The 24,456-nt window shown below is 34.7% G+C and overlaps 2 protein-coding genes across 2 annotated transcripts; both read left to right on the top strand.

The window, feature by feature from the left end:
- The first annotated feature begins 5,358 nt into the window (after positions 1-5,358).
- On the top strand, positions 5,359-6,788 carry LOC107798002 (uncharacterized). The gene has a single exon (XM_016620929.2). It carries the CDS (start codon positions 5,584-5,586, stop codon positions 6,340-6,342), a length of 759 nt encoding a protein of 252 aa, XP_016476415.1. The 5' UTR covers positions 5,359-5,583; the 3' UTR covers positions 6,343-6,788.
- Positions 6,789-13,977: 7,189 nt separating this feature from the next.
- LOC107797034 (uncharacterized) lies at positions 13,978-14,775 on the top strand. The gene has a single exon (XM_016619869.2). The coding sequence runs from the start codon at positions 13,978-13,980 to the stop codon at positions 14,773-14,775; it is 798 nt and encodes a 265-aa protein (XP_016475355.1).
- The last annotated feature ends 9,681 nt before the right edge of the window (positions 14,776-24,456 follow it).

Genomic DNA, 24,456 nt, shown 5'->3' with positions numbered 1-24,456 from the left:
AATTTTGAGGTCATTCGGACGTGGTTTGGTTGGTTTTGGCATCGGTTGCCGAATTTAGAAATTTAGAAGTTCTTAGGCTTGAATCCGAGGGTAATTTGGTGTTTGGATATTATTTTGAGTGATTCGAAGGTTCGACTAAGTTTGTATGTTGATATATGACTTGTTGGTATTTTTGGTTGAGGTCCCGAGGGCCTCGGGTTGATTCCGGGTGGTTAACGGATTTGTTGAAGTTGGAAATTGCAGCTGGAGTTGCTGCTTCTGCTATTTCCGCACCTGCGGAAGAAAGGGACACAGATGCGAGGCCGCTGGTGCGTGTGGGGAGTGCGCATGTGCGGGCAATGCTGGGCCAAGGCTGGGAACGCAGGTGCGAAGAATTGGCCGCATCTGCGAGCCCGCAGGTGCGAAGCCTTGAGCGCAGATGCGGAGAGGAGGAGTTTGGACCGGTTTCGCAGATGCGCACCTGGGACCGCAAATGTGAGTCCGCAGGTGCGAGGAAGGAGTCCGCAGGTGCGGTCGCGCGGGTGCGAGAAAATGGCCGCAGGTGCGAAAAACCTGGGCAGAAACCATAAATAGAACCCTTCGCGAATTTGGTTCATTTCCACCATTTCTATTCGGTTTTTGGAGCTTTTGGGAGAGATTTGAAGAGGGAATCAAGGGGGTTTCGTTGAGGTAAGTTACTTGAGCCCTAATACTTGTATATATGGTAATTTTTCATTGTTTAATCATGGTAATTAGTGAAAATGAGGGGTTAGGGCTTGAAAATTCTGGAAAAGTAATTTAAGGATTTGAAGGACCAAACGACGTCGGTTTTTGATGAATTTGGTATGGTTAGAATCGTGAGTGAATGAGCTTTCTAGTTTTGTAAATTTTGTCGGATTTCAAGACGTGGGCCCCACAAGCGATTTTTGAGCCAATTTCGGGTTTTGGTCTAATCTTGAAGCTTTTCTTGTGGAATTCATTCCATTAGCGTATATTGATGATATTATACTGATTGTGAATAGATTTTGAGCATTTGGAGGCCGAGTCCAGAGGCAAGAGCATTGCGGGGTAGAGATTTGACCGATTTGAGGTAAGTAACGCTTGTAAATCTAGTCCTGAGGGTATGAAACCCCGGATTTCGTATCATTCTACTATTTTGAAGTGACGCACATGCTAGGTGACGAGCATGTGGGCGTGCACTGTTGGAGATTTGTGACTTGGTCCGTCCCGTAGCAACTGTAAAGTTGCATACTTTGTTGAAACCATTTGATACTTATATATTTTAGAAAGAATTTCTGTAAATTGGGCTGAATGCCATGTTTGGGCCTTGTGCCAATGCTGTTTGGACCCTTAGGGGCTGTTTCTTACCATCCTCTCACTGTTTTTGAATGAAAATCTATACTCAGTCATGTTTATACTTGTTTACCGCATAACTCAGTTTTATGACTCTATTTTGATGCATATAAATATTTTGGGCCGAATGCTCTGTTTTACTGAAATGCCCGAGTGGCTTGATTTGTGAGGATGAGTGTGGATCGGGGCTGCCCGCCTGCAGCTTACTTTATGACTGAGTGAGGCCGAGGGCCTGATTTGTGAGGATGAGTGTAGATCGGGGCTGCCCGCATGCAGCATACTTTATTATTATCGCACGTGAGTTGTCCGTGCAGATTATAGCGCTTGGGCTGAATGAGCCCCTCCGGAGTCCGTACACACCCCCAGTGAGCGCAAGTACCTACTGAGTGCGAGTGCCAAGTGCCGAGTGCTGAGTGACTGGGAGGCATGAGTGATTGTGAGGTATGCCCGAGTGGCAAGAGTGATTGTGGGGTATGCCCGAGTGGCAAGAGTGATTGTGAGGTATACCCGAGTGGCACGAGTGACTGTGAGGTTTGCCCGAGGGGCTGTATATGAGTGATGTTTTTCCCGAGGGGCTGTTTATGATTTCATCATTTTTTCTCACCTTTGCATTGAGCCTTTGTTTGAAAAACTGTTGGAAAAATATCTTTAAAATGATTTTTACTGGAACTGGGTTTAAACGAGATGTTTGATTCAAATCCTGATTTTTAAGAGCATGTGGTATTTTACTGAGATTTCCTGATATGAACGTTATATGCTTTATTGCTCGTCACTACTGCTCAATCTTTATTTATTGTTGTTACTTAATGAGTTGGCATACTCACGTTACTCCCTGCACCTTGTGTGCAGATCCAGGTGTAGCTGGATACGGTAGCGGTTATTGAGCATTCTGGTTGCAGATTTTCCCGATGATAGCAAGGTAGCTGCCTGGCGATCGCAGCCCTGCTCTTCTCCCTCTTATCTTCCTCTACTTGTATTTAGCTATTTTCCAGGCTGAGTTAGCCTTGATATTGAAAGAAAGATTGTAGTAGATGCTCATGACTAGTGACACCCCGATGTCGGGCTTTTCTTTTCCGCACTTCTATTTTTCTTTGATTTGAACTCTTTAAATGGAGGTTTTATGTTAAATAACCTTGGAATTATCTTAAAAATAAAAATATTGGTTTGTTTTGGAAATGAGTCGGCTTGCCTAGTTCCACGATAGACGCCATCACGACAGGGGTTAGTTTTGGGTCGTGACACAAAGAGAATCATATCATAATAATTGTCATGTTCAAAATCATCACAAGCAAAATAATTTCTTGCTTTAATTTTGCTTTTAATAACTTTCATAAGGCATGACAAAATATTTTTGGCGTATCACATGCATGCGACCAATGATATATTCATGTAACTACACAATAATATTCATTATCTTTCTTTGTCTCAAACCTCCCTTAGAGGTGAGTTGTAGTATTTATCCAACTATGCACAAGTACATTATTATGCATAATCTTTATCATATATATATTTTCACATTCACTTTCAGGAATGAGTATGCAATCTCAATGTTTATCACAAGTCACATTCTCTTTAAAGAATTTCTCCCTTTTTATAATTACCATAGTGATAACTATTATTATTTTGGCCTTTCGCACGCCCACATTCATTGGTCAACCACTTGTCTTTATTTAGACTTATCATGCACTGCTATCACATTTACTTCAAGAATAGAGCAAATCAAGTGGGACAAACTTCATGTTTTTTTCATGAAAATTACATTATTTTTTTTTAGTTATTATTATTATCAATATGGTGTATTAGAACTCAAACCCAATGCCTTACCCATATAAAGACATGCTAGGCCATAATGCGTTGGAACTTGAATCCAACGTCTTTTCATCAACATAGTGCGTTGGGACTTGAACCCATCGTCTTACCCTCAATCTTTGGCATAATAGGCCAAAATTCACTAGGACTCGCACTCGAGCCTTTAAAATATTATTACTTCATAATTATAGGCATAAGTAAATTAACTTTCAAGAAGACATATATAACTATTTCAATCTTGAAACAGTTCCTCTGCAACAAAAATGCTAGTTAGGATATATGCCAATTTTGCTTTCAATGAAATACATCATGTTATGGTAAAAATATTATTACTAAATTACCTTAATAATTATCTATCATAGTATGTAAAAGGTCAGAACATATATATACGTTGGAATATTATATTTGTCCTATAAGAGATGTAGCAAATAAAGACATACCTTCCCAGTTCTTTATTTCACTAGATACAATTGAAAAAAATATTTTTATTAAATACTGTACATAAAGTTAATGCAAAGATATGAAAGTATGAATGAGTTTAGATGAATGTAAAACTTATCTTTGTATTATTATCCAAGACATTTTTCATTGTACTTGATCTCATTATCTACTTATAATTTACATAGTCTTGACGTAGAAGATCATGAAATGAGCAATTCGTGCTGATAATGTGTTATAAAATAAAAGCAACTTAGTAAAACATGAACAAGACATGTTGTTATGAAATAAAAGCAATTTAGTAAAACATGAAAAAGAAATGGAGATAGAGAGAAGAAAGAGATTTTCTTCTTCAATTGTATGTATTTTCCTATCTATTACAAGGCATTTATATAAGCATGAAAAGTGAAGAAAAATATGTCATTAAGCATAGAAATATGTCATTAAATATTTGAAAAGATCATAGAGGAAGAGTAGACATCCACCATAATTTAATTTTTCTTCTAACATAAATGACAATTTTAGGTACTTTTGTTTTGTACTCTTTAATTAGACCATTTAAATATCTTCTCTGTCACGTGGTATAAAGTATAATAAGGTATTCTTCTCTGTCTTGCTTGACTAATTCGTACACAAAAGACTTTGTCTTGGATTATCCAGCTAAGTGCCTAATGAATGAATAAATTATATTTCTTCCAATTAATCTGATAAAACAGCCATGCAGCAATTCTAGTAAAATATTCTAATGATATGTTTTCCAGAACTTTTTGCCACCTAAGTTTGCTATCTATGCTATGTTGGATTAGCATAATGAACAAGAGCTATTTCTAACGCGCAAATCTGACAAAACTGTCTTATCAAATTATAGCACGTTTGGCTAGGTACAAAAATCAGATTATTTTGACACGTGCTTTTTCTTCAAAAGTATTTTTTTAAAACTATTTTTGGTAAGAAACTGTTTATGTTTGGCTAATTTATTTGAAAAATATTTTTAAGTATCAATTGATGTTTGACCAAGTTTTTAAAAAACTGTTTTAAGTGTATTTTTCTTACAAAAACTTTTCAAAAAGTATTTTGGAGAGAAATTACATTTTTTCGTTTCTCCAAACTACTGCTTCTTTTCAAAAGCATTTTTTTTTTCTAGAAGCTTGGCCAAACACTTCAACTTTGAAAAACAATACTTTTTTTTTTGAAAAAAAATTACTTTTAACTTGGAAAAGCTTGACCAAACAGACTATTAATTTTGTATGTCTTCCCAAATTGTTAGACATATTAAATTAATGTACACTGTTAGAGTAAAATATTTTTTACGTTGTGTAATCTTAATCTATGGTAGCAAGTTAGTTAAGTACCATAAGGTTACCATGTAAATGTTTATCATATAATTTATCTAAAAAATTTCGTAATCTGTGCCGTGATTATAACATAAACTCTTATTTGATTGTAATTAACCAAGAATTTAATCATTATTTTAAAATTATTTTTAAAAAGGGGCAGAGAATAAATATAATCCTTATCCCGTGCTAATGACCTAGATAGTTCATTGAATTACATGAAATTTATAATATCAAATACGTAGTAGAATATATTATTTCTTAAAATTTAGTTAGAAAGTGGAGTAATAAATCGATAGACCTAATCCTTCAGTGCAGAACTTTTTTTTTTTTTTTGACTAAACCAGAAACCCCCGCGTAAGCTGAGGAGGTGACGTCATTAATTATCTCACCATTAGTTTCTCCACCGAGCCATGTATATAACATATGGGGGATACCGACTCTCTTTACGCTCATTTGGACTTAAGAGCTTGAAATTCAAATTTCCCACACGCTTCGAGCCTTTGAACCATATTACGACATTTGACAAAGGTGAAACCATAGCCTCCATATATATATGCACACAATTTTTAGCCATTTTCCCTCCAATGGTCTCTTCGATTAGCATCTCATTCTTGATCACCTGGGACGTCCACTATAAACAACATTTTACCCTTTTAACTAAGCATCTATGGAGGGTCCGAGTCAGAGTCAGAGTCAGAATCAGAATCAGAGGAACGAACCAATTAAGTACAAAGGAGTGCGGTTGAGGAAGTGGGGAAAATGGGTTTCTGAAGTGAGGTTGCCTAATAGCAGGGAGAGAATATGGTTGGGTTCATATGATACGGCTGAGAAGGCGGCCAGAGCTTTTGATACGGCCCAGTTTTGTCTACGTGGCCCTAATGCCAAATTTAATTTTCCCGAGAATCCGCCTGATATTCCCGGCGGACAGAGGCTTTCGCCGGCGGAGATACAGGTTGTTGCGGCGCAGTTTGCGAATGAATACGTGTACCCACAGACTGCAACACAGGAAACACCACCATCACATGTTCAAAATACGCACGTGTTGAAAATGGAGAATGAGGAGACGTCGCAATCGTCAATTTGTAATCATGATTTGATGGGCCAAATGGACAACACTACTACTATTACTACTGCTGCGGATTGGTCCTTTTTAGATATGTTGGAGAATTATCCTAATAATGCTGCTGCTCCACCACCACATATTTCTTCTCTTCCTCCTGCAGCAGCACCTCCTTCACCAGCTGTTGGGACAAATAATTTTGATTTTGGATATTACCCTGGACTGGAAACTTTGTCAAGTAACCTTTACTCACCACTACATTTTCCAACAAGAACAACAACTGGCAATGGAGATGAACATGTGTACCAGGACAGTGGCAATGGAGATGAACATTTTTCTCAGCATTCCTACCTCTGGAATTTTTAACTAAAAATAAGTCCTACTAATACTATACTAGTACTTGGTTATCCAGCAGCTAGCTAGCTCGGCCAATGTACGTAATGATCTTTTCCGGTTTTATTATACTACCTTTTTGCCGGAAAGTATATATGTTTCCTTGCCTTCGCTAGAAATGAACAGAGTGCAGACATCACTATCTTAGTTAAAGAAATAAGTATCTTTTTAGCGAGCTAGCTAGCTAGGGATAATTTTACATATAAAGGAAAAAAATTCTTCATGTGGTATTAATCACCATGTCATTTTAAGCAAGTTTCAAATATTCGCAGGTGTCAACTGATAACTCATTGGTGGCCAAAGCATAACTAAATGGAGCACTTATGTTGTCTCTTTGGCTAAAGTATTTTCTCTTTCTATGTGGCGTTTGTAGACTATGGATTACTTCTATTTCTATAGACTTGCAATATAATTTATTCTCTCTTCGTTTCGTGGTATTTATTGGTACAACAGATGCTTTTCAAGTTGTTATATATTATTACTACTATTATAGAAGCGGCTAAGAGAGGAGCTTCGGGTCGTTCAGGGAGCTTTTTGGTAAATTCCATGCTTTTCACTTGCTCGGCTGAGTTTTAGTGTAAGTTAAAATTATGTTCTCAATATGCGTAAGAGTGTTGTACAGTGCGTAGTAAAAGTTGGACTCTTTTGCTTAGTCAATAGAAATATCAAAAGTTTCTCCATTTAATCCCACTTGATCAGTTGGATATCTTTTCGTAAATCATGTTTACTCTTTGTCAGGGACCACGTGTAGAAAAGCCACACCACTGATAGATATGAGTGTTTAAGAAAGAGCTTCTTGTTAGTTTAATTTCTTATAAGAAAAATCAGGTGGATGTCTACTCTTCTTCCATGATCTTCTCAAATGCTTAATGACATATTTAATGACATATTTCTATGCTTAATGAAATATTCAATGACATATTTTTCTTCACTTTTTATGCCTATATAAAGGTCTTGTAATAGATAGGAAAATACGCACAATTGAAGAAGAAAATCTCTTCCTTCTCTCTATCTCCATTTCTTGTTCATGTTTTACTAAATTGCTTTTATTTCATAACAACATGTCTTGTTCATGTTTTACTAAGTTCCTTTTATTTTATAACACATTATCAGCACGATTTGCTATTTTATCTACACTTCCTACCAGAGAAAACAGAATTGTAGACTTAGCTTCGTTGAGGTCTTGACTTTTGTTAGTGTGTTATATAGAGTTCATCCTTCAATAGTTTCCATGTTTTGGGACTTTTCTTATACCATACTTATATGGCCATCAAACAATAAGAATTGCCCTCTACGATCATTCTAAGCGTACAAACAAGGTATGCACATTTCTAATAAATAAGTCAGATGAGGTATGTGCACCTAGTATAAATTATAATTATGGTTTATAATTAGTATGCTCCTTCTGTCACGTTCTCACCTTTAACTCCCGTTTTAGTTACTTGGTGATACATGATAGTGGAAAGATCAACATACCAAATAATTTTTCTAGAATTAATACTTTTCAGTTGGACAATATTAGTTGATTGAGTAGCTATATTTACTACAAAATCATGCTTGTGTTTTAAAACTAATTCATAAAAGTGTGTTAGGTTGTCGCTTACATGATGATATCCTCGTAATAATTTAAATGTATTTTCTATAATTTTGTATAGTTTAGATAAATTGATCCTCTCTAAAAGGTTTTGTTAAGTTAGGCACCTATTTAACATAAAAACTATAGGTTTCATTGTTTGGGTGGTTTCTTTGCAGAAAGTATTGGATTACTTTATTTCACCAAACTTATTAAACACATCGATCAAAATGCAACACATGTAATTTGGTTTCTATTTGAGCTAATGTCATCTCACGGAATTGTTCATATGGTAATTAAATACATGTGCTTCACACTTGTAATATGAGGTTGTATTTATTCTTTCATCAACTAATTTTATAGGTTTCTTTTAGTATGCGAAATATTTGAGTATATCACATGTACGCAACCCATTCATACTTTCATATCTTTGCATTAACTTTATGTGCAGTGTTTAGTAAAAATATTTTTTTCAATTGTATCTAGTGAAATAAAGAACTGGAAAGGCATGTCTTTATTTGCTACATCTCTTATATGACAAAGATAATATTCCAACGTATATATATGTTCTGACCTTTTACATACTATGATAGATAATTATTAAGGTAATTTAGTAATAATATTTTTACCATAACATGATGTATTTCATTGAAAGCAAAATTGGCATATATCCTAACTAGTATTTTTGTTGCAGAGGAACTGTTTCAAGATTGAAATAGTTATATATGTCTTCTTGAAAGTTAATTTACTTATGCCTATAATTATGAAGTAATAATATTTTAAAGGCTCGAGTGCGAGTCCTAGTGAATTATGGCCTATTATGCCAAAGATTGAGGGTAAGACGATGGGTTCAAGTCTCAACGCACTATGTTGATGAAAAGACGTTGGATTCAAGTTCCAACGCACTATGGCCTAGCATGCCTTTATATGGGTAAGACATTGGGTTTGAGTCCTAATTTACCATATTGATAATAATAATAACTAAAAAAATAATAATGTAATTTTCATGAAAAAGCATGAAGCTTGTTCCACTTGATTTGCTCTATTTTTGAAGTGAATGTGATAGCAGTGCATGATAAGTCTAAATAAAGACAAGTGGTTGACCAATGAATGTGGGCGTGCGAAAGGCCAAAATAATAATAGTTATCACTATGGTAATTATAAAAAGGGAGAAATTCTTTGAAGAGAATATGACTTGTGATAAACATTGAGATTGCATACTCATTCCTGAAAGTGAATGTGAAAATATATATATGATAAAGATTATGCATAATAATGTACTTGTGCATAGTTGGATAAATATTACAACTCACCTCTAAGGGAGGTTTGAGACAAAGAAAGACAATGAATACAACTCACCTCTAAGGGAGGTTTGATACAAAGAAAGATAATGAATATTATTGTGTAGTTACATGAATATATCATTGGTCGCATGCATGTGATGCGCCAAAAATATTTTATCATGTCTTATGAAAGTTATTAAAAGCAAAATTAAAGCAAAAAATTATTTTGCTTGTGATGATTTTGAACATGACAATTATTATGATATGATTCTCTTTGTGAAGGAGACATTCATTATATGGATGGTGTGACAAAAGATCTTGTAGTACAAAAGCAGTTAAGAGCTCTGAAAGAACTAATTTGTTACTATCCGGATGAATAAAATTGTTCATGACATTAATATTGTAATAAGTCTCAAAAGAAATATTTTGATTTACAAATATATTAGCCAAAGTGGTTGGCATATTGAGACTATAAATGAAAAGAAGATTGAATATCTTTATATTACTATTATCATACTGGGTAAATATGAAAGGTTACCTGACTTTTCTTCTATTTGTATTACACAAGTATAAGCATGATGATGCATTCACAAGCCACAAGTAAACTAGAGGTTTACTTAAATAAATATTAGTTGGCATGACCGGTTGATCATCTCGGTTCAATTATGATGCGAAAAAATAAATAAATTGAGAATTACATTGGCATATATTGAAGAAATATAAGATTCTTCAAGAATTCTCTAGTGCTGCTTATTTTCATGATATACCAGTTAAGGTTGGGATTAAATCCCTTGATTTCTGGAACGAATAAAAGGTGATTATATGGGTCCAGTCACCTTCTATGTGGACCGTTTACTATTATATGATTTTAATAGATGCATCTATTCTATGGTCACATGTGCATTTGTTATCAACTTGTAGTTTGGCTTTTGCAAGATTGATTGCTCAAATTATTAGAACACAGTTCCAGAATATAAATTATGATGATTTATCTTGATAATACTGGTTTAAATCCAAGTTGGTTTAGCAGAAATTGTATGCCTCCAATTAGATCTAAACCATTGGTTATGAAAACAAAATTGCCAAAATAAAATTTGTCATGTGATGTATTATTTAATATACAACAGCACTTGTACGCATCTAGCCAAGTTATGATAAGTTCTCCCTATTACAATCGGTTCAGGGTGAGGAACCAAATAATTTCCATCTAGAAATATGAATGTGCTATATGATTTAATTGTTCCACCACAATGCACAAAGATTAATCCTCAAATAAGACTAGGGATATGTGTTGGTGATCCCAATAATAGGGGAAAAAATGGGCAGCTGAAAAAAAATAATGCATGTAATGAATTATTATGAGTACATCGAGATCCTCGTGCGAGAAAATGTGAACTTGAAGTTCAAGTGATAATTCATTTGCAAAATATTGCCAGGTGTATTTGTTGACCCAAAGCTAAATGTCATATTCAGCTGCTAATGCTCCAAATAAAATAAAGTTCATAATGAATAGAGTCCATGGCATGCATAAAGCATAATAGACTATTCGGTTCCAAAGCTAAAAATCCTTAAAGAATGAGAGGAGCAAATGTTCAAGATGGTCATAATAAAGAGGCAAGTGCTCTAGAAGAGCACCACGACATAATACTTCATAAAACCTCATGGGAGAGGCTCAGGTACCTGAAAATAATAAGATAAAGAGATCTCACCGATATAAAATGATCGTCGACGATATTGTTAATTTAATGTAATGCTCAATATTATTTATATTGACAAGGATCTTGAGCTCAAATCTGTCATGAAATTTGGACAGATAAATAATTGGCCAAATTAAAAATACGCAATAAAAATTAATTTCACATGAAAAATATGAAGTTGGACGGATAGTCCCAACACCTGATAGTATAAAGCCAGTGAAGGTATAAATGTGTTCTTATGCGAAAAATAAAGGGTCAAGTCGATAGACATAAAGACGACTTGTGTCACAAGAAGATTTGTAAATATCCTGGCATTGATTATATAGAGACATATTTTCCTGTGGTGGATGTCGCCATTTCAGGTTTTAATCTGGCAATACAAGAAAACCGTGATATGTGTATAATGAAAATCATTGAAGGGTTTAAATTGTTCTGAAGCATATTAAGGTTTCCAAAAAATTTATTAAATAAAGCTTCAAAAATTCTTATACAGATTGAAACAATCAGGGCGCATGTGGTATAATCGCCTGAGTGAGTACCTGTTGAAAGAAGGGTACAAGAATGATTCAGTTTGTCCTTGTGTCTTTATAAAAAGATCTGGATCTAAATTTGTTATAATCGCCGTGTATGTTGATGATTTAAATATTATTGGAACTCCTGAGGAGCTTCCTAAAGCAGTAGAGCTTCCTAAAGTAGTAGACTATTTAAAGAAAGAATTTGAAATGAAAGATTTTGGAAAGATAAAATTTTGTCTTGGTCTACAAATTGAGTATATGAAAGATGGAATTTTTGTCCATCAATCAACATATACTAAAATGATTTTAAAGCGATTTTATATGGATAAAGCACATCCATTCTGACCTCATGAAAATAATGAAGAGCTTCTTGGTCCCGACGTACCATATTTTAGTGCAATTGGTGCACTAATGTATCTTTCTAATATTACAAGGTCTGACATAACTTTTTCAGTTAATGTCTTAACAAGATATAGCTCTGCTCCTACAAGGAGACATTGGAATGGAATCAAACACATATTGCAGTATCTAAAAGGGACTACCGGTATGGGATTATTTTATGGCAATAATTGCAGTCCTGATCTTGTTTGGTTATGCCGATACTGGGTATTTATATGACCCATAAAATGTTCGATCTCAAACATGCTATGTGTTTATATATGGAGGCACTACCATATCTTGGCGATCGACTAAGCAATAAATTGTGGCTACTTCATCTAATCATGCTGAGATAATTGCTATTCATGAAACAAGTCGAGAATATGTATGGTTGAGGTCTATAATACACCTTATTCGAGACAAATGTGGTTTGAAATGTAACAAACTACCCACAATTTTGTATGAAGACAATGCAGCATGCATAGCCCAGTTGAAGGGAGGATTCATAAAAGGGGATAGGACAAAGCACATTTCACCAAAGTTATTTTTCACACATGATCTTCAAAAGAATGGTGATATCAATGTGAAACAGATCCATTCAAGTGATAATATGGTTGATTTGTTCACCAAATTTCTACCGACGTCAACCTTCAAGAAACTAGTGTACAAGATTGGGATGCGAAGGCTCAAGGATATAAATTGATGCTCTCATCATGGGGAGTTAATACGCGTTGTACTCTTTTTTCCTTACAAAATTTTGTCCCACTGGGTTTTTCTTGCAAGGATTTTAACGAGGCAACCAAAAGGCGTATTTCTAAATATGTGTACTCTTTTTCCTTCACTAGAATTTTTTTTTCCATAGGGTTTTTTCCTAATAAGGTTTTAACGAGGCACATTATCTATGGACATCCAAGGGGGAGTGTTATAAGAAAAATCAAATTATGGTGGATGTCTACTCTTCCTCCATGATCTTCTCAAATGCTTAATGACATATTCAATGACATATTTCTATGCTTAATGACATATTTTTCTTCACTTTTCATGCCTATAAAGAGATCTTGTAATAGATAGAAAAATACACACAATTGAAGAAGAAAATCTCTTCCTTCTCTCTATCTCCATTTCTTGTTCATGTTTTACTAAATTGCTTTTATTTCATAACAACATGTCTTGTTCATGTTTTACTAAGTTGCTTTTATTTTATAACACGTTATCAGCACGAATTGCTCATTTCATAATCTTCTATGTCAAGACTATGTAAGTTATAAGCAGGCAATGAGATCAAGTACAATAAAAACTCTAAATGCTAAGTACCTCATCATTGAATAGTATTTACTCCTCATTGAAGTTAACTCCGTTCTAATTAATTAGGAAAATAGTTCTCCTTTTGTATTTCTTTAGTAGTCTTTTTAGTTGTGCGTTGAAGGGGTAAGAAATACTCTTCGTTTGATTTGCTTGACTATGTGTTTTTTAAAAATAAAATGAGTTCCAAGGAAAAGCTTACATATGTTGTTTCGGTAGTTTAAGCAAATTGTATTTTTTTTTCTTTTAACAAATGTAATTCAAGTAATTTTAAACCTTACGTTATAAATTTTTTAAAACTATTCAAAGTGTTATAAAATGATAGCTCATCTATATTGCAAAGTTGAAGAAAAATATTTTTGTTTTTTAATCATGTATTTTATGTTGATTAATGCTTCAAAGTGACAGCTTATTTAGTTCCTAGTTTTTAGCATCTATAAAGTTAGTACTTGTTCAGTTAATTTGCATGATCCTTTAGTTGGATGATAATAGTAGAAGTAGTGGGAGCATTTTATCCAATTTATTTATTAGTTGCTTATTTTTAGCTTAAGTCAGTTGGTTGTAAGCCTATTTAAAAGGCCTCTATTGTAGCTTTTCTTATGCAATTTGACAGACTTCAAAATACTCTCTCAACTTCCCTTCTTTGTGTTTTAAATTCCCAACAATATTTTTGGTATCAGAGCCAGGTTCATTGAGAGACAGCCACAATCAAATAAAAAGTTTGAGGTGAAGCCTAAGAGAAAAAAAGTAAGGAGCACAAAATTTAGAGGAACCTATGGCAAGCAACGGCACAAATTCTTCATCTCAACCCCTGATTCCAATATTTAAAGGGAAAAAAATATCATCTTTGGAGTCTCAAAATGAAGACAATGTTCAAGTCCCAGGAGCTATGGGATTTGGTGGAGAATGAGTATGTTGAGCCAAATCCGGCACCGGCTCAACCCGACCAACAGCTACGGGAGACTCGCAAGAAAGATGCAAGAGCACTATTTTTCATCCAATCGGCACTGGATGATGAAAATTTTCCCCGAATTGCAACATCAACAACCTCCAATCAAGCATGGGAGACTCTAAAGCAAGAATATTTGGGCAACAAGAAGGTAATTACTGTGAAATTACAAATACTTCATCGTGAATTTGAAACTTTAGCCATGAAAGACAAAGAGTCTGTGCAAGAATTTATGTCTAGAGTTTCTGGAATTGTTAATCATATGAAAACCTATGGTGAAAGTATTAACAATGAAATTGTTGTAAGTGAAGTGTTGAGAAGTTTAACAAAAAGTTTTGACCATGTTGTTGCTGCAATAGAAGAATTTAAGGACCTATCTACTTACAGTTTTGATGAACTAATGAGTTCATTGTTAGCCCATGAAGTTCGAATCAGTAGGTCCTATGAAAAGGTGGACGAGAAAGCTTTTCAGGTGAAGGGGGAGCCTCTTTACAAGGTGAAATCAGAATTTTTTTGTGGCCGAGGCAGAGGAAGAGGTGGCTATCGTGGTCGAGGTCGTGGCAGCGGCAAAGGAAGAGGTCAATTTGGCGATCAGCATCAAAACAGAAACAACATTCAATGTCGATATTGTAAGAAGTTGGGCCACATAAAAGCTAATTGCTGGACCAAGCAGAGGGATGAAGAAAAGCAAGCAAAATTCACAGAGTAAAAGCAAGCAAATATCACAGAGGAAGTTGAAGAGGGGAGTAAGTTATTCATGACCCAATCTCCTATTAATGATGAACTTAATGGAGTGTGGTTCATGGACAGTGGTGCCTCAAACCATTTGTCTGGAATGAGGTCACTGTTTAAAGAACTTGATGAGTCCCAAAAAGGTGAGGTCCGACTTGGAGACAACAAGTCGATGAAGGTTGAAGGGAAAGGTACAATTGCCATCAAAATCACACATGGTAATGTAAAGCTTCTACATGATGTGCAATATGTTCCTAATTTAGCCCATAATCTGTTAAGTGTTGGCCAATTGATGAGTGGTGGTTACTCTCTTCTGTTTGATGATGGTTGTTGCACTGTTTATGATAAGAACTCAAGGCAAAATATTATCAACATTTCTATGACACAAAATAAACTGTTTCCTTTAGATATATCTGGTGTGAAGAATTGTGCTTTAGTTGCTAAAGTTAGTGGCGCTAATTTATGGCATTTACGGTATGGCCATCTGAATGTTAAAGGGCTGAAATTGTTGGGTCAAAAAAATATGATTGTTGGGTTGCCTAAAATTGATGGTCTTGATTTTTGTGAAGGGTGTGTCTACGGTAAGCAAAGTAGAAACTCATTTCCTGTAAACAAGGCTTGGAGGGCTTCCAGTTGTCTTGAATTGGTGCACGATGATGTTTGTGGTCCAATAAGTATTGAATCCTTAGGTGGAAGTCAATATTTTTTGTTGTTCACTGATGATTATAGTCGAATGAGTTGGGTTTATTTCTTGAAATTCAAATCTGAAACTTTTGAGAATTTCAGAAAATTCAAGGCATTTGTAGAGAAGAAAAGTGGGTGTTCTATAAAGGCTCTTCATTCAAATAGAGGTTGTGAGAAAAATGGTATTTATAGGGAATTGACTGCACCATGCACACGAGAGAAAAATGGAGTGACCGAGCGGAAAAATCGAACGATGGTGGAAATGGCCCGAAGCATGATGAAAGCAACAGAACTTCCAAAGAAGTTTTGGGCAGAAGCAATAGCAATAACAGTGTATATTCTTAATATCTCACCGACGAAAGCAGTCATGAATCGAACCCCATATGAAGCTTGGAAGGGCAGGAAGCCACGGGTAAGCCATCTAAAAGTTTTTGGTTGTTTAGCATATGCTTTGGATACTTCTCTATCTCGTCGCAAACTTGATGTGAAATCAGAAAAATACATTTTTGTGGGTTATAGTCCTCAATCCAAAGCATATAAGCTGTATAACCCGATGAGTGGCAAAGTTGTTATAAGCAGGGATGTTAGGTTCAACGAGGCAGAAATTTGGGCTTGGAATGTTAGCAATACTACAACACCTGCAAATTCTGTGGTTCTTGAAAATGCACCTGAAACACTTGTAGATGAACCTTCAGCACCAGTAACATCTGAAACACTTGGAGAGTTTTCAGAAGAGCTAATTCCAGCAGATCCAATCCCTCCAAGAAGATCAAGGAGGGACAAAAGACCAAATTTCAGATATTCTAATGACATTTATACTTGTCAATTTGCTTTTATTGTTTCAGATCCTATACACTATGGAGAAGCAACTGAAAAAGAAGAGTGGCAACAAGCAATAGTGGAAGAGATGAATGTTGTCGAAAAGAATAAAACGTGGGAGTTGGTTAACTTACCAGAGGGAAAGAATCTTATTGGCCTGAAATGGGTGTATCGCACGAAGTACCATGCTGATGAAACTATTCAGAAGCACAAAGCTCGGCTAGTTGCAAAAGGATATGCACAGCAGCAAGGAGTTGATTTTGATGAAACATTCTCCCCCGTAGCACGCTTTGAAACGGTGAGAACTCTCTTAGCTCTTGCTGCTCAACTCTCTTGGCCAGTTTACCAATTTGATGTCAAGTCTGCCTTCTTAAATGGAGAATTAGAAGAAGAAGTTTATGTTGCTCACCTGAAGGTTTTATTGTAACTGGACATGAAAGTAAAGTGTACAGGTTGAAGAAAGCTTTATATGGCCTAAAGCAAGCGCCGCGAGCATGGTATAGCAAAATCGACTCTTATTTCCAGGAGAATGATTTGAAAGAAGCAAAAATGAGCCAGCTCTCTATGTAAAGAAGCAAGGTAAAACTGATTTCTTGGTGGTGTGCCTTTATGTAGATGATATGATTTATATGGACTCTTATGAATCACTTATTGCTGAACTTAAGTCTTTCATGATGAAAAAATTTGAAATAATAAACTTGGGGTTGTTGCACTATTTTCTTGGTCTTGAGATTAAACAAAGTTTAGATGGTATTTTTGTCTCGCAAAGAAAATATGCAACTGATCTTCTTAAGAGATTCAATATGTTGGGTTGTAAGATAGCTTCTACACCTATGAATGTGAATGAGAAGCTCATATCAGATGATGGTGCGGGTTTGACGGATACTCGATGCTTTAGAAGCATAGTTGGTGGTCTAAATTATTTATCGCACATACGACCTGACATGGCATTTTCTGTTAGTGTGATTTCCAGATTCATGCATAACCCAACAAAGCATCATTTTGGGGCAGTAAAGCAGATTTTACGATATGTTGCCGGAACTGCTGATTTTGGAATTTGGTACTCTAATGTGTCAGATTTTAAATTGTTTGGTTTCACAGATAGTGATTGGGCAGGTTGTCAGGATGATAGAAAAAGTACCTCTGGATATGCATTCTCTCTTGGTTCAGGTGTTATATCTTGGAGCTCAAAGAAGCAAGAAATTGTGGCCTTGTCATCATTTGAAGCAGAATATGTTGCTGCCACTACATCAGCTTGTCAAGCAGTTTGGCTAAAGAGGTTACATGCTGATCTATTTCAAGAGCAAGCTACAACAACTGAAATTTTCTGTGACAATAAAGCAACTATTGCGATGACAAAGAATCCGGCATTTCACAGCAGAACAAAGCATATCGACATTCGGTACCACTTCATCCGAAATCTGGTAGCAACTGAAAGCATTATGCTAAAGCATTGCGGCACAAATGAGCAAGTTGCTGATATTCTAACCAAAGCACTTCCCGTTGGCAAGTATGAGTATTTCAGATCACAAATGGGAGTGACAAGCTTTGAAGCAAGGGGGTGTGTTGGTTAATGCTTTAAAGTGACAGTTTATTTAGTTCCTAGTTTTTAGCATCTATAAAGTTAGTACTTGTTCAGTTAATTTGCATGATCATTTAGTTGGATGATAATAGTAGAAGTAGTTGGAGCATTTTATCTACTTTGTTTATTAGTTGCTTATTTTAGCTTAAGTCAGTTGGTTGTAAGCCTATTTAAAAGGCCTCTACTGTAACTTTTCTTATGCAATTTGAAAGACTTCAAAATACTCTCTCAACTTCCCTTCTTTGTGTTTTAAATTCCCAACATTTTAACCATTGTTCTTAAAGTCAAGATTGACGCTCTTGCCAATGGTTAATTTGGAAAACAAATGCATGTTAGTAAACCCATAAAGCATATGAACTACAAACTCTACATCTTCAACTTGAAGAACAAAGTAATCTTTGCTTTTATCTTTATTCAAGTTCCTAATAATTTTTAATTTGGAAACAAGTTTTTTGCACTACAAGTGCTGAACCACTTTTTTCATGACTTTGCGAAGTGTTGGAAAACAAGTTTCTAATGTTTTTCCCTTTTCTTTCTAAGGATATTGAAAAGGTTTGTAAATTTAATTAAAAAAAGGTCGGATAGTTTTTTAAGTTTTGATATTAAATAAAACATGAAATATAATTACTATTATTACCTATAATTAATGTTTGTTATATCATGTAATATACTATGTTAACTTATGAATACACAGAAATCAAATTACAATTTAAAATTTAAAAATAACAACCTAACATTTAGAAAGGTAATATTAAGCTTGGTAACGAGTGAATAACTTTTGAACTTATACAAATGCCATCGAGATACTTTTTTTAACAAAATGGACATTATCTTGAGTTTCCTAATGATCATAATCAAATTATTAAATTGATTAATCATATCTAAATTTGCAAAGACAGAGTCAACCATCCGAGATTGGGCCCGTGCGTAGCCGGGCTAACCATCATGTATATATATATATATATATATATATATATATATATATATATATATATATGTATGTATGTATGTATGTATGTATGTATGTATGTATGTATGTATGTATGTATGTATGTTCATAATAATGGCTAGGTCAAGTTACTCATTACATAGAGCTAGCGTAAGTTACTTCATAAAAGTTTCTGTAATAAATTGACTATATTTATCAATGTGAAAAGTTACAGATTTTATTTATAATTGAGTGCACAAACTAAATGAACTGTCCATTTGCAGTCATGGCTACTTCAAGCATAATATCTAGTAGATAACTTTACCATTCGAGAGTTACATGAAGGCTTCTTTATTACTGCACTCTAATTATTTATTACTCCTTCTGTTCCACTTTAATTGATTTTTTAAATTTTTTTTGTGATCCACAATATCTGATTTTTTCAAATATAAAAAATGAATTAACTTTTTTTTCCAAAGTTACTCTTGGAGTAAAGAGCCTAAGAGTATTTGTTATATTTCCAATGAACACATTAAGATTAATATGGTCAATTTTTATTATTAATTAATACTAATAGGTGAATTTCTTAATATATGTGAAAAGAGCCAAAATATCAATTAAAATAAACCGGAGGGAGTATAATATATATTAACTTCAAATTGATAAAAACTCATAAATTTCAAATTATAAATCCATCAAGCTGCAGAGAGTTGGTCCTAGCTAGGATCATAGGTGTATGTTTATTTTTCTCACAAGAATATGGCTGCGCCCAGCTGTCCAGCATAATCTTTTGTCAGCCAATTATCCCCATACATTTAGATTGTTTTTTGTTACTAAAAAATATTTCGTGTTGATTATCAGATAATAAAATTTGTCTTCAAAAGTAATTCGTTAGAAAGAGTCAATAAGAATAATGGTCAGCATATTCATTATTATAAAATTGGTGGACACGTATTATTAACTGGGCTGAAACTATCAAACGGGCAGAATCAATCCCTAACACTAACTCTAATTTCCTAGATTAAAGTCCAACCAAATAGACACGTTTAAAACCATACATATATAATAGGCAAAAAGGAACTTTGGAATATGGCAGAATTGACTACTCAAAATTCTTTTCCACGCCAAGGGGTGCGGTGTAACAACTTATGCTTTCGTCTTAATTCTTTCTCCAAGAAAATACAAACCATTATTATCTTTATTGGAAGGACACAGACTAGCTTCCATAAATGTGAATTGGGTCAAGCCGGGGCCAAAGAGGCTGCACTTTGGAAAATTCACACCGTGGTCGGTGACGAACCCAGGGCGATCAAGATCAACTCACAACATAGAGTTATAGATACCTAAAGTTTTCACATGACATTAATATATGCCAAGTGACACTTATGTGGCATGATAATGTGGCGGGTCATGACATACGGCCTTGACTACATCCACACATGGGTTCCATCACATAGTTGTGTGTATTTTTGGAAGTATGAACAAGATTCTCACGTTATGAACGAGTTTAAATAAAGACGTTTGTCCCCATATAATGATAATGAGAATGGTGTGTGGTAGGAAACAAATTGTACGTGCATCTAATTGTCCGGTTGAGGTTAAAGAAGTCTGCCCAAAAGAGTCAATCGCACAAGCCGTAGTTGCAACACTCATTTACAAAAAAAGTCAATAGAATTAGTGATACATCAAAGAAGACAAGAATTGATAGGTATTGTGTGTTTAGAAGTGCGTAACAAAAAAAATGGTTAGATAGAAGTTATAAACTATGGTGTTCCGGCTAGCGTTGACTAAATCTATATATTAATATAAAATAGGGAATAGCAAAAATGATGTGGCATATTTCAAATGTCAAGAAACATATTTATCTTTTTTCTCCTTATTATTTATATAAAACTCAATTCAACATATGTTTAAAAAATTAGAGGTCACAACCGTTCCCAAAAGTCACATACTTAAAAACCTTTCCCATTAATTAGGAATACCAAAAGCCACATCAGTCAGATGCAAATGCTTATATCTTCAAAATATAGCTATCTTTTATCATATGGAATTTCTAGGCTGGATAAAAAAAATTATAGATCGTGCATATCAAATTCCTATGAAAATTTGTCGAGGTAAGTTGTTTATATTATATTTAACACTTTTGTTACGTAGTTATTCTTTACATTTTAACGTTAAATTGATCTTTTATTACATATGCAATTAAAAAATATGAAATTTTCAGAGGCGAGAAGTATACAAAAATCTCACAAATTCAGATTGAGTATTTGAAAAATGAGCAAGTACAATGGAGAACCCAACTATATAAAAGAGTTTTTACTATTTCATTCATGTAAAGAATGGTTGCGGATATATTTGTATGTGTACAAATAATATGGTATTGCATTTATATATTTTGAATTATGTTGTTTCAAATAAATAGTTTTAAATGGCATGAATTTTTACATGTCGCCCTTAACACAGAATGAAAAAAGTGCAAATCTATTTGTTTTGTATTTTATTTTTATTTTTTATTTCGCATATCTTCTTTGTTTTTAGAATTCTTAAATAAACATATAAAATTATAGCTATAATATTTTGATCGGAGAAGATAAAATCATCAAAGAGTAATGTCTAATTCTTTTAATTATAAAAATTATTTAGTCATATTTTAATTTTCATTAACGATTGCGCGTAGTACATGCAAATTAACTAGTAAGAATTAAATGGGAGTAATTGCAAAGCAGGAATCATTTATCTGTGTTAGATTCGAAAAATAACACTAACTTTGTCAAGATTTAAGAGAAGAAAATTTAAAACCTCAATTTCTAGAAAAGTGGGGGTGGAAGAAGAAATGAAAGGGGAAGACGATGGTGAGATAGCATGTCAGCTGGCATTCATTTTACCCAAATGTCAGTATGGGATTTGAATAGCCACGTTGGAGGACCATTAAAAATAGGGGTATATTTTATTACTTTGCTAATTGTAGGAGTAAATTTAAATAAAAAATATAACAAGGTAAATTTAAACTATTTCCAATAATACATGGATAAATTTGGACCTTTTTCCATGATAAAATTGTAAAACTAAACAAATTGGAGAGGAATATTTCATTACATTCGTCACTACTTCTTCGATGTTAGACTTGATACTTACTGGGTACATGTTGTTTATGTACTCACACTACACTTCTGCACTAACCGTGCAGGATCTGAGGCAGGTGCATCTGGTGGACATACCGGCGCGTATCCCAGATATCTTGAGGCCTAGTGATGAGCTGCTTCCTAAGCCGTTCTACAGCCCCTAGAGTCTCTCTTTTGTATTTACACTCTGTCTACTTTATTTCGGACAGTAGGTAGAGTTTTGTATATTCTACTAATTGCTCATACACTTGTGACACCAGGTCTTGGCACACACACTAGTAGACTTTATGGTTTTGGAGTACTTATATTACTATGATTGCCACTCAGTTGTCTTCGTTTCGTTTGTTGAATTCTTCACTCTTTAATTCCTTATTAAATAGATTTTAATTACTTGAAAGCTTATTAAAAGAGTAATAACGTGATTTAATTCACCGTTAGCTTGCCTAACGGTAACGTTGGGCGCCATCACGATCCATAGTAGAATTTGGGTCGTGACAACTACGTAGGGTTCAAAACATTACATTCATAGCCCATGTACCGTAGGACATTTAGGTTTCCTAGGCTTGCTAGTGCATTACATGCATCATAGTTAAAAACTTGACAAAATAACATTTTTCCTTTTGATCTTTAGTTACAAAAGATTCAACAAAAAGTGGAGGCTGCGCATAACAATTTATTTTTCTTGTTTGTGCTTCTGTCTCCTTTGCTAGGTGGTGGGCTACTTCATTCCCTTGCCGGAATACGTGGCGGATGACCATCCCTTTCTCATGGTGCATTAACGATCTGCATGAATTAATAATATTGATGGTAGGCTAGGAACTCGTGTTTTAGCTATATTTTACACTCTAATTACTACTTTGATTGTATTTGAGCCTAATAGTCAGTACTTTGTACTTATTACGTATGTTATGTTGTGTAGGATATGATTTCGAGTGAAGAAGCAAGTTTGAAGCTAAAATGGATCATTTAGAGCTTTGAAATCTGAGTAGAAACCCAAAGAATTAAGCCGGGATCGTGTTCGGGGCTCAAGGACCAAGTCTGGATGTTAAAAATTAAGGAAAAAAATTACTCTTGAAAAATGCACTACCGCGCTGTGGGGCACAAGGTGCTAGTGTTAAATTCCTGCAGCATGAAAAAAATCCTGCTCTCTGAACTTTCCTACTGGCGCAGCGCATGGGGCGACGCGAGGCGCGCCATGCCTGTGTAATTTTCTTAGAGTGTTGTCCCACTTTGGCTTGGAAAGGATAGTTTCGTCGCCCGTTCCTACATGGTATACATACATTAAAAATACGATTTTTAGAGGACTTTTGACCTTGGAAGCTTTTGGAGAGCATTGGAGGCTACAAGACACAAGATTTTATTATCTTTCCATCAATTCAATACGGGAGTTTGGATTGTAACGTTAGATTAATATTTTCTTATTCTTTAATTCTATTTATGATGACTTCCTCCATATCTATGGAATAGTTTACTTTAGGGTTTGATCTGATTTGGTGATTTAATTGTTGTTTATGGATTTGACTACTGTTTAGTTGCTTGAATTTATTGGATGGTTCCATCGCATTTGCGATATTTTTGTCGCAAATGCGACTATTGCATTTGCGAAGCATCCCTCGCATTTGCAAAACTGGGCTGCTGGGGAAGAGTTCACATTTGCAAATATATTCCTCGCATTTGCGAGTGTGTGCTATTCGCTTTTGCGAGGATTTCTGCCGCTTTTGCGATGGCAGCTGTCTTCACATTTGCGATATTTTGGGTCGCAAATGCGACTTTAGCAGAGTTTCTCCTGGTTCGCTTTAACGATATGATGCTCGCTTTTGCGAAGTTCGTATTTGCGAACCCCGTGTCGCAAATGTGACATATGCAGCCTGTATATAGTTGAGTATTCGGAGACTTAGCTTCATTTTATCATGTTTTAAAGCCTAGCCTCGATAGGAGGCGATTTTGTGGAGGAATTTTCATACCAAACTATTGGGTAAATAATTTTAATCAAATTTCAATTATATTTCGTGATTATATAATAGATTTAACATCAAATTCATGAGAATATAAGAGGAAATTTGGAGATTTTTGTCAAAGTTTTGGAAAATAAAAATTGGGGATTTGAGAGTCGAATTGGACTCAGATTTGGAAATAAAACAAATATATGGACACGTGGGGTTATGGGTAGTCAAGACCTACCCTTGGACCCGAATTTTGACGGGGCGAGCCCGGGGTTGATTTTGTTGTCTTTTTAGAAATTGTATAAAGATCATAGCTTTGTTAATTGAAATTGTTTTCTCTTGCATTGTTTGATGTATTTAAGTCATCTTTTGCTAGATTGAGTTGAGCGGAGGTTAATTTGTAAAGGAAAAGCTAATTTGAGTATTGATTTGACCGAATTGAGGTAAGTATCTTGCCTAACTTTGTGTGGGGGAAACTACCCCTTAGATTTTGGATTGATGGTACTATTTGAATTATGTGGAAGGCGTGTACATAAGGTGACGAGTGTGTACACGGACTTATATATGGTATTTGACCGAA

This window comes from Nicotiana tabacum, chromosome 22 (assembly GCF_000715075.1).
Source record: "Nicotiana tabacum cultivar K326 chromosome 22, ASM71507v2, whole genome shotgun sequence".
NCBI classification, from domain to species: domain Eukaryota; kingdom Viridiplantae; phylum Streptophyta; class Magnoliopsida; order Solanales; family Solanaceae; genus Nicotiana; species Nicotiana tabacum.
Note: the sequence above shows the minus strand (reverse complement) of the source record. Positions and strands in the feature narration are given on the sequence as shown.

What these genes read in the sequence shown, in the direction of transcription:
- LOC107797034 (XM_016619869.2), top strand. Translation starts at nt 13,978, where the DNA reads ATGAAGACAATGTTCAAGTCCCAGGAGCTATGGGATTTGGTGGAGAAT.
- LOC107798002 (XM_016620929.2), top strand. Translation starts at nt 5,584, where the DNA reads ATGGAGGGTCCGAGTCAGAGTCAGAGTCAGAATCAGAATCAGAGGAAC.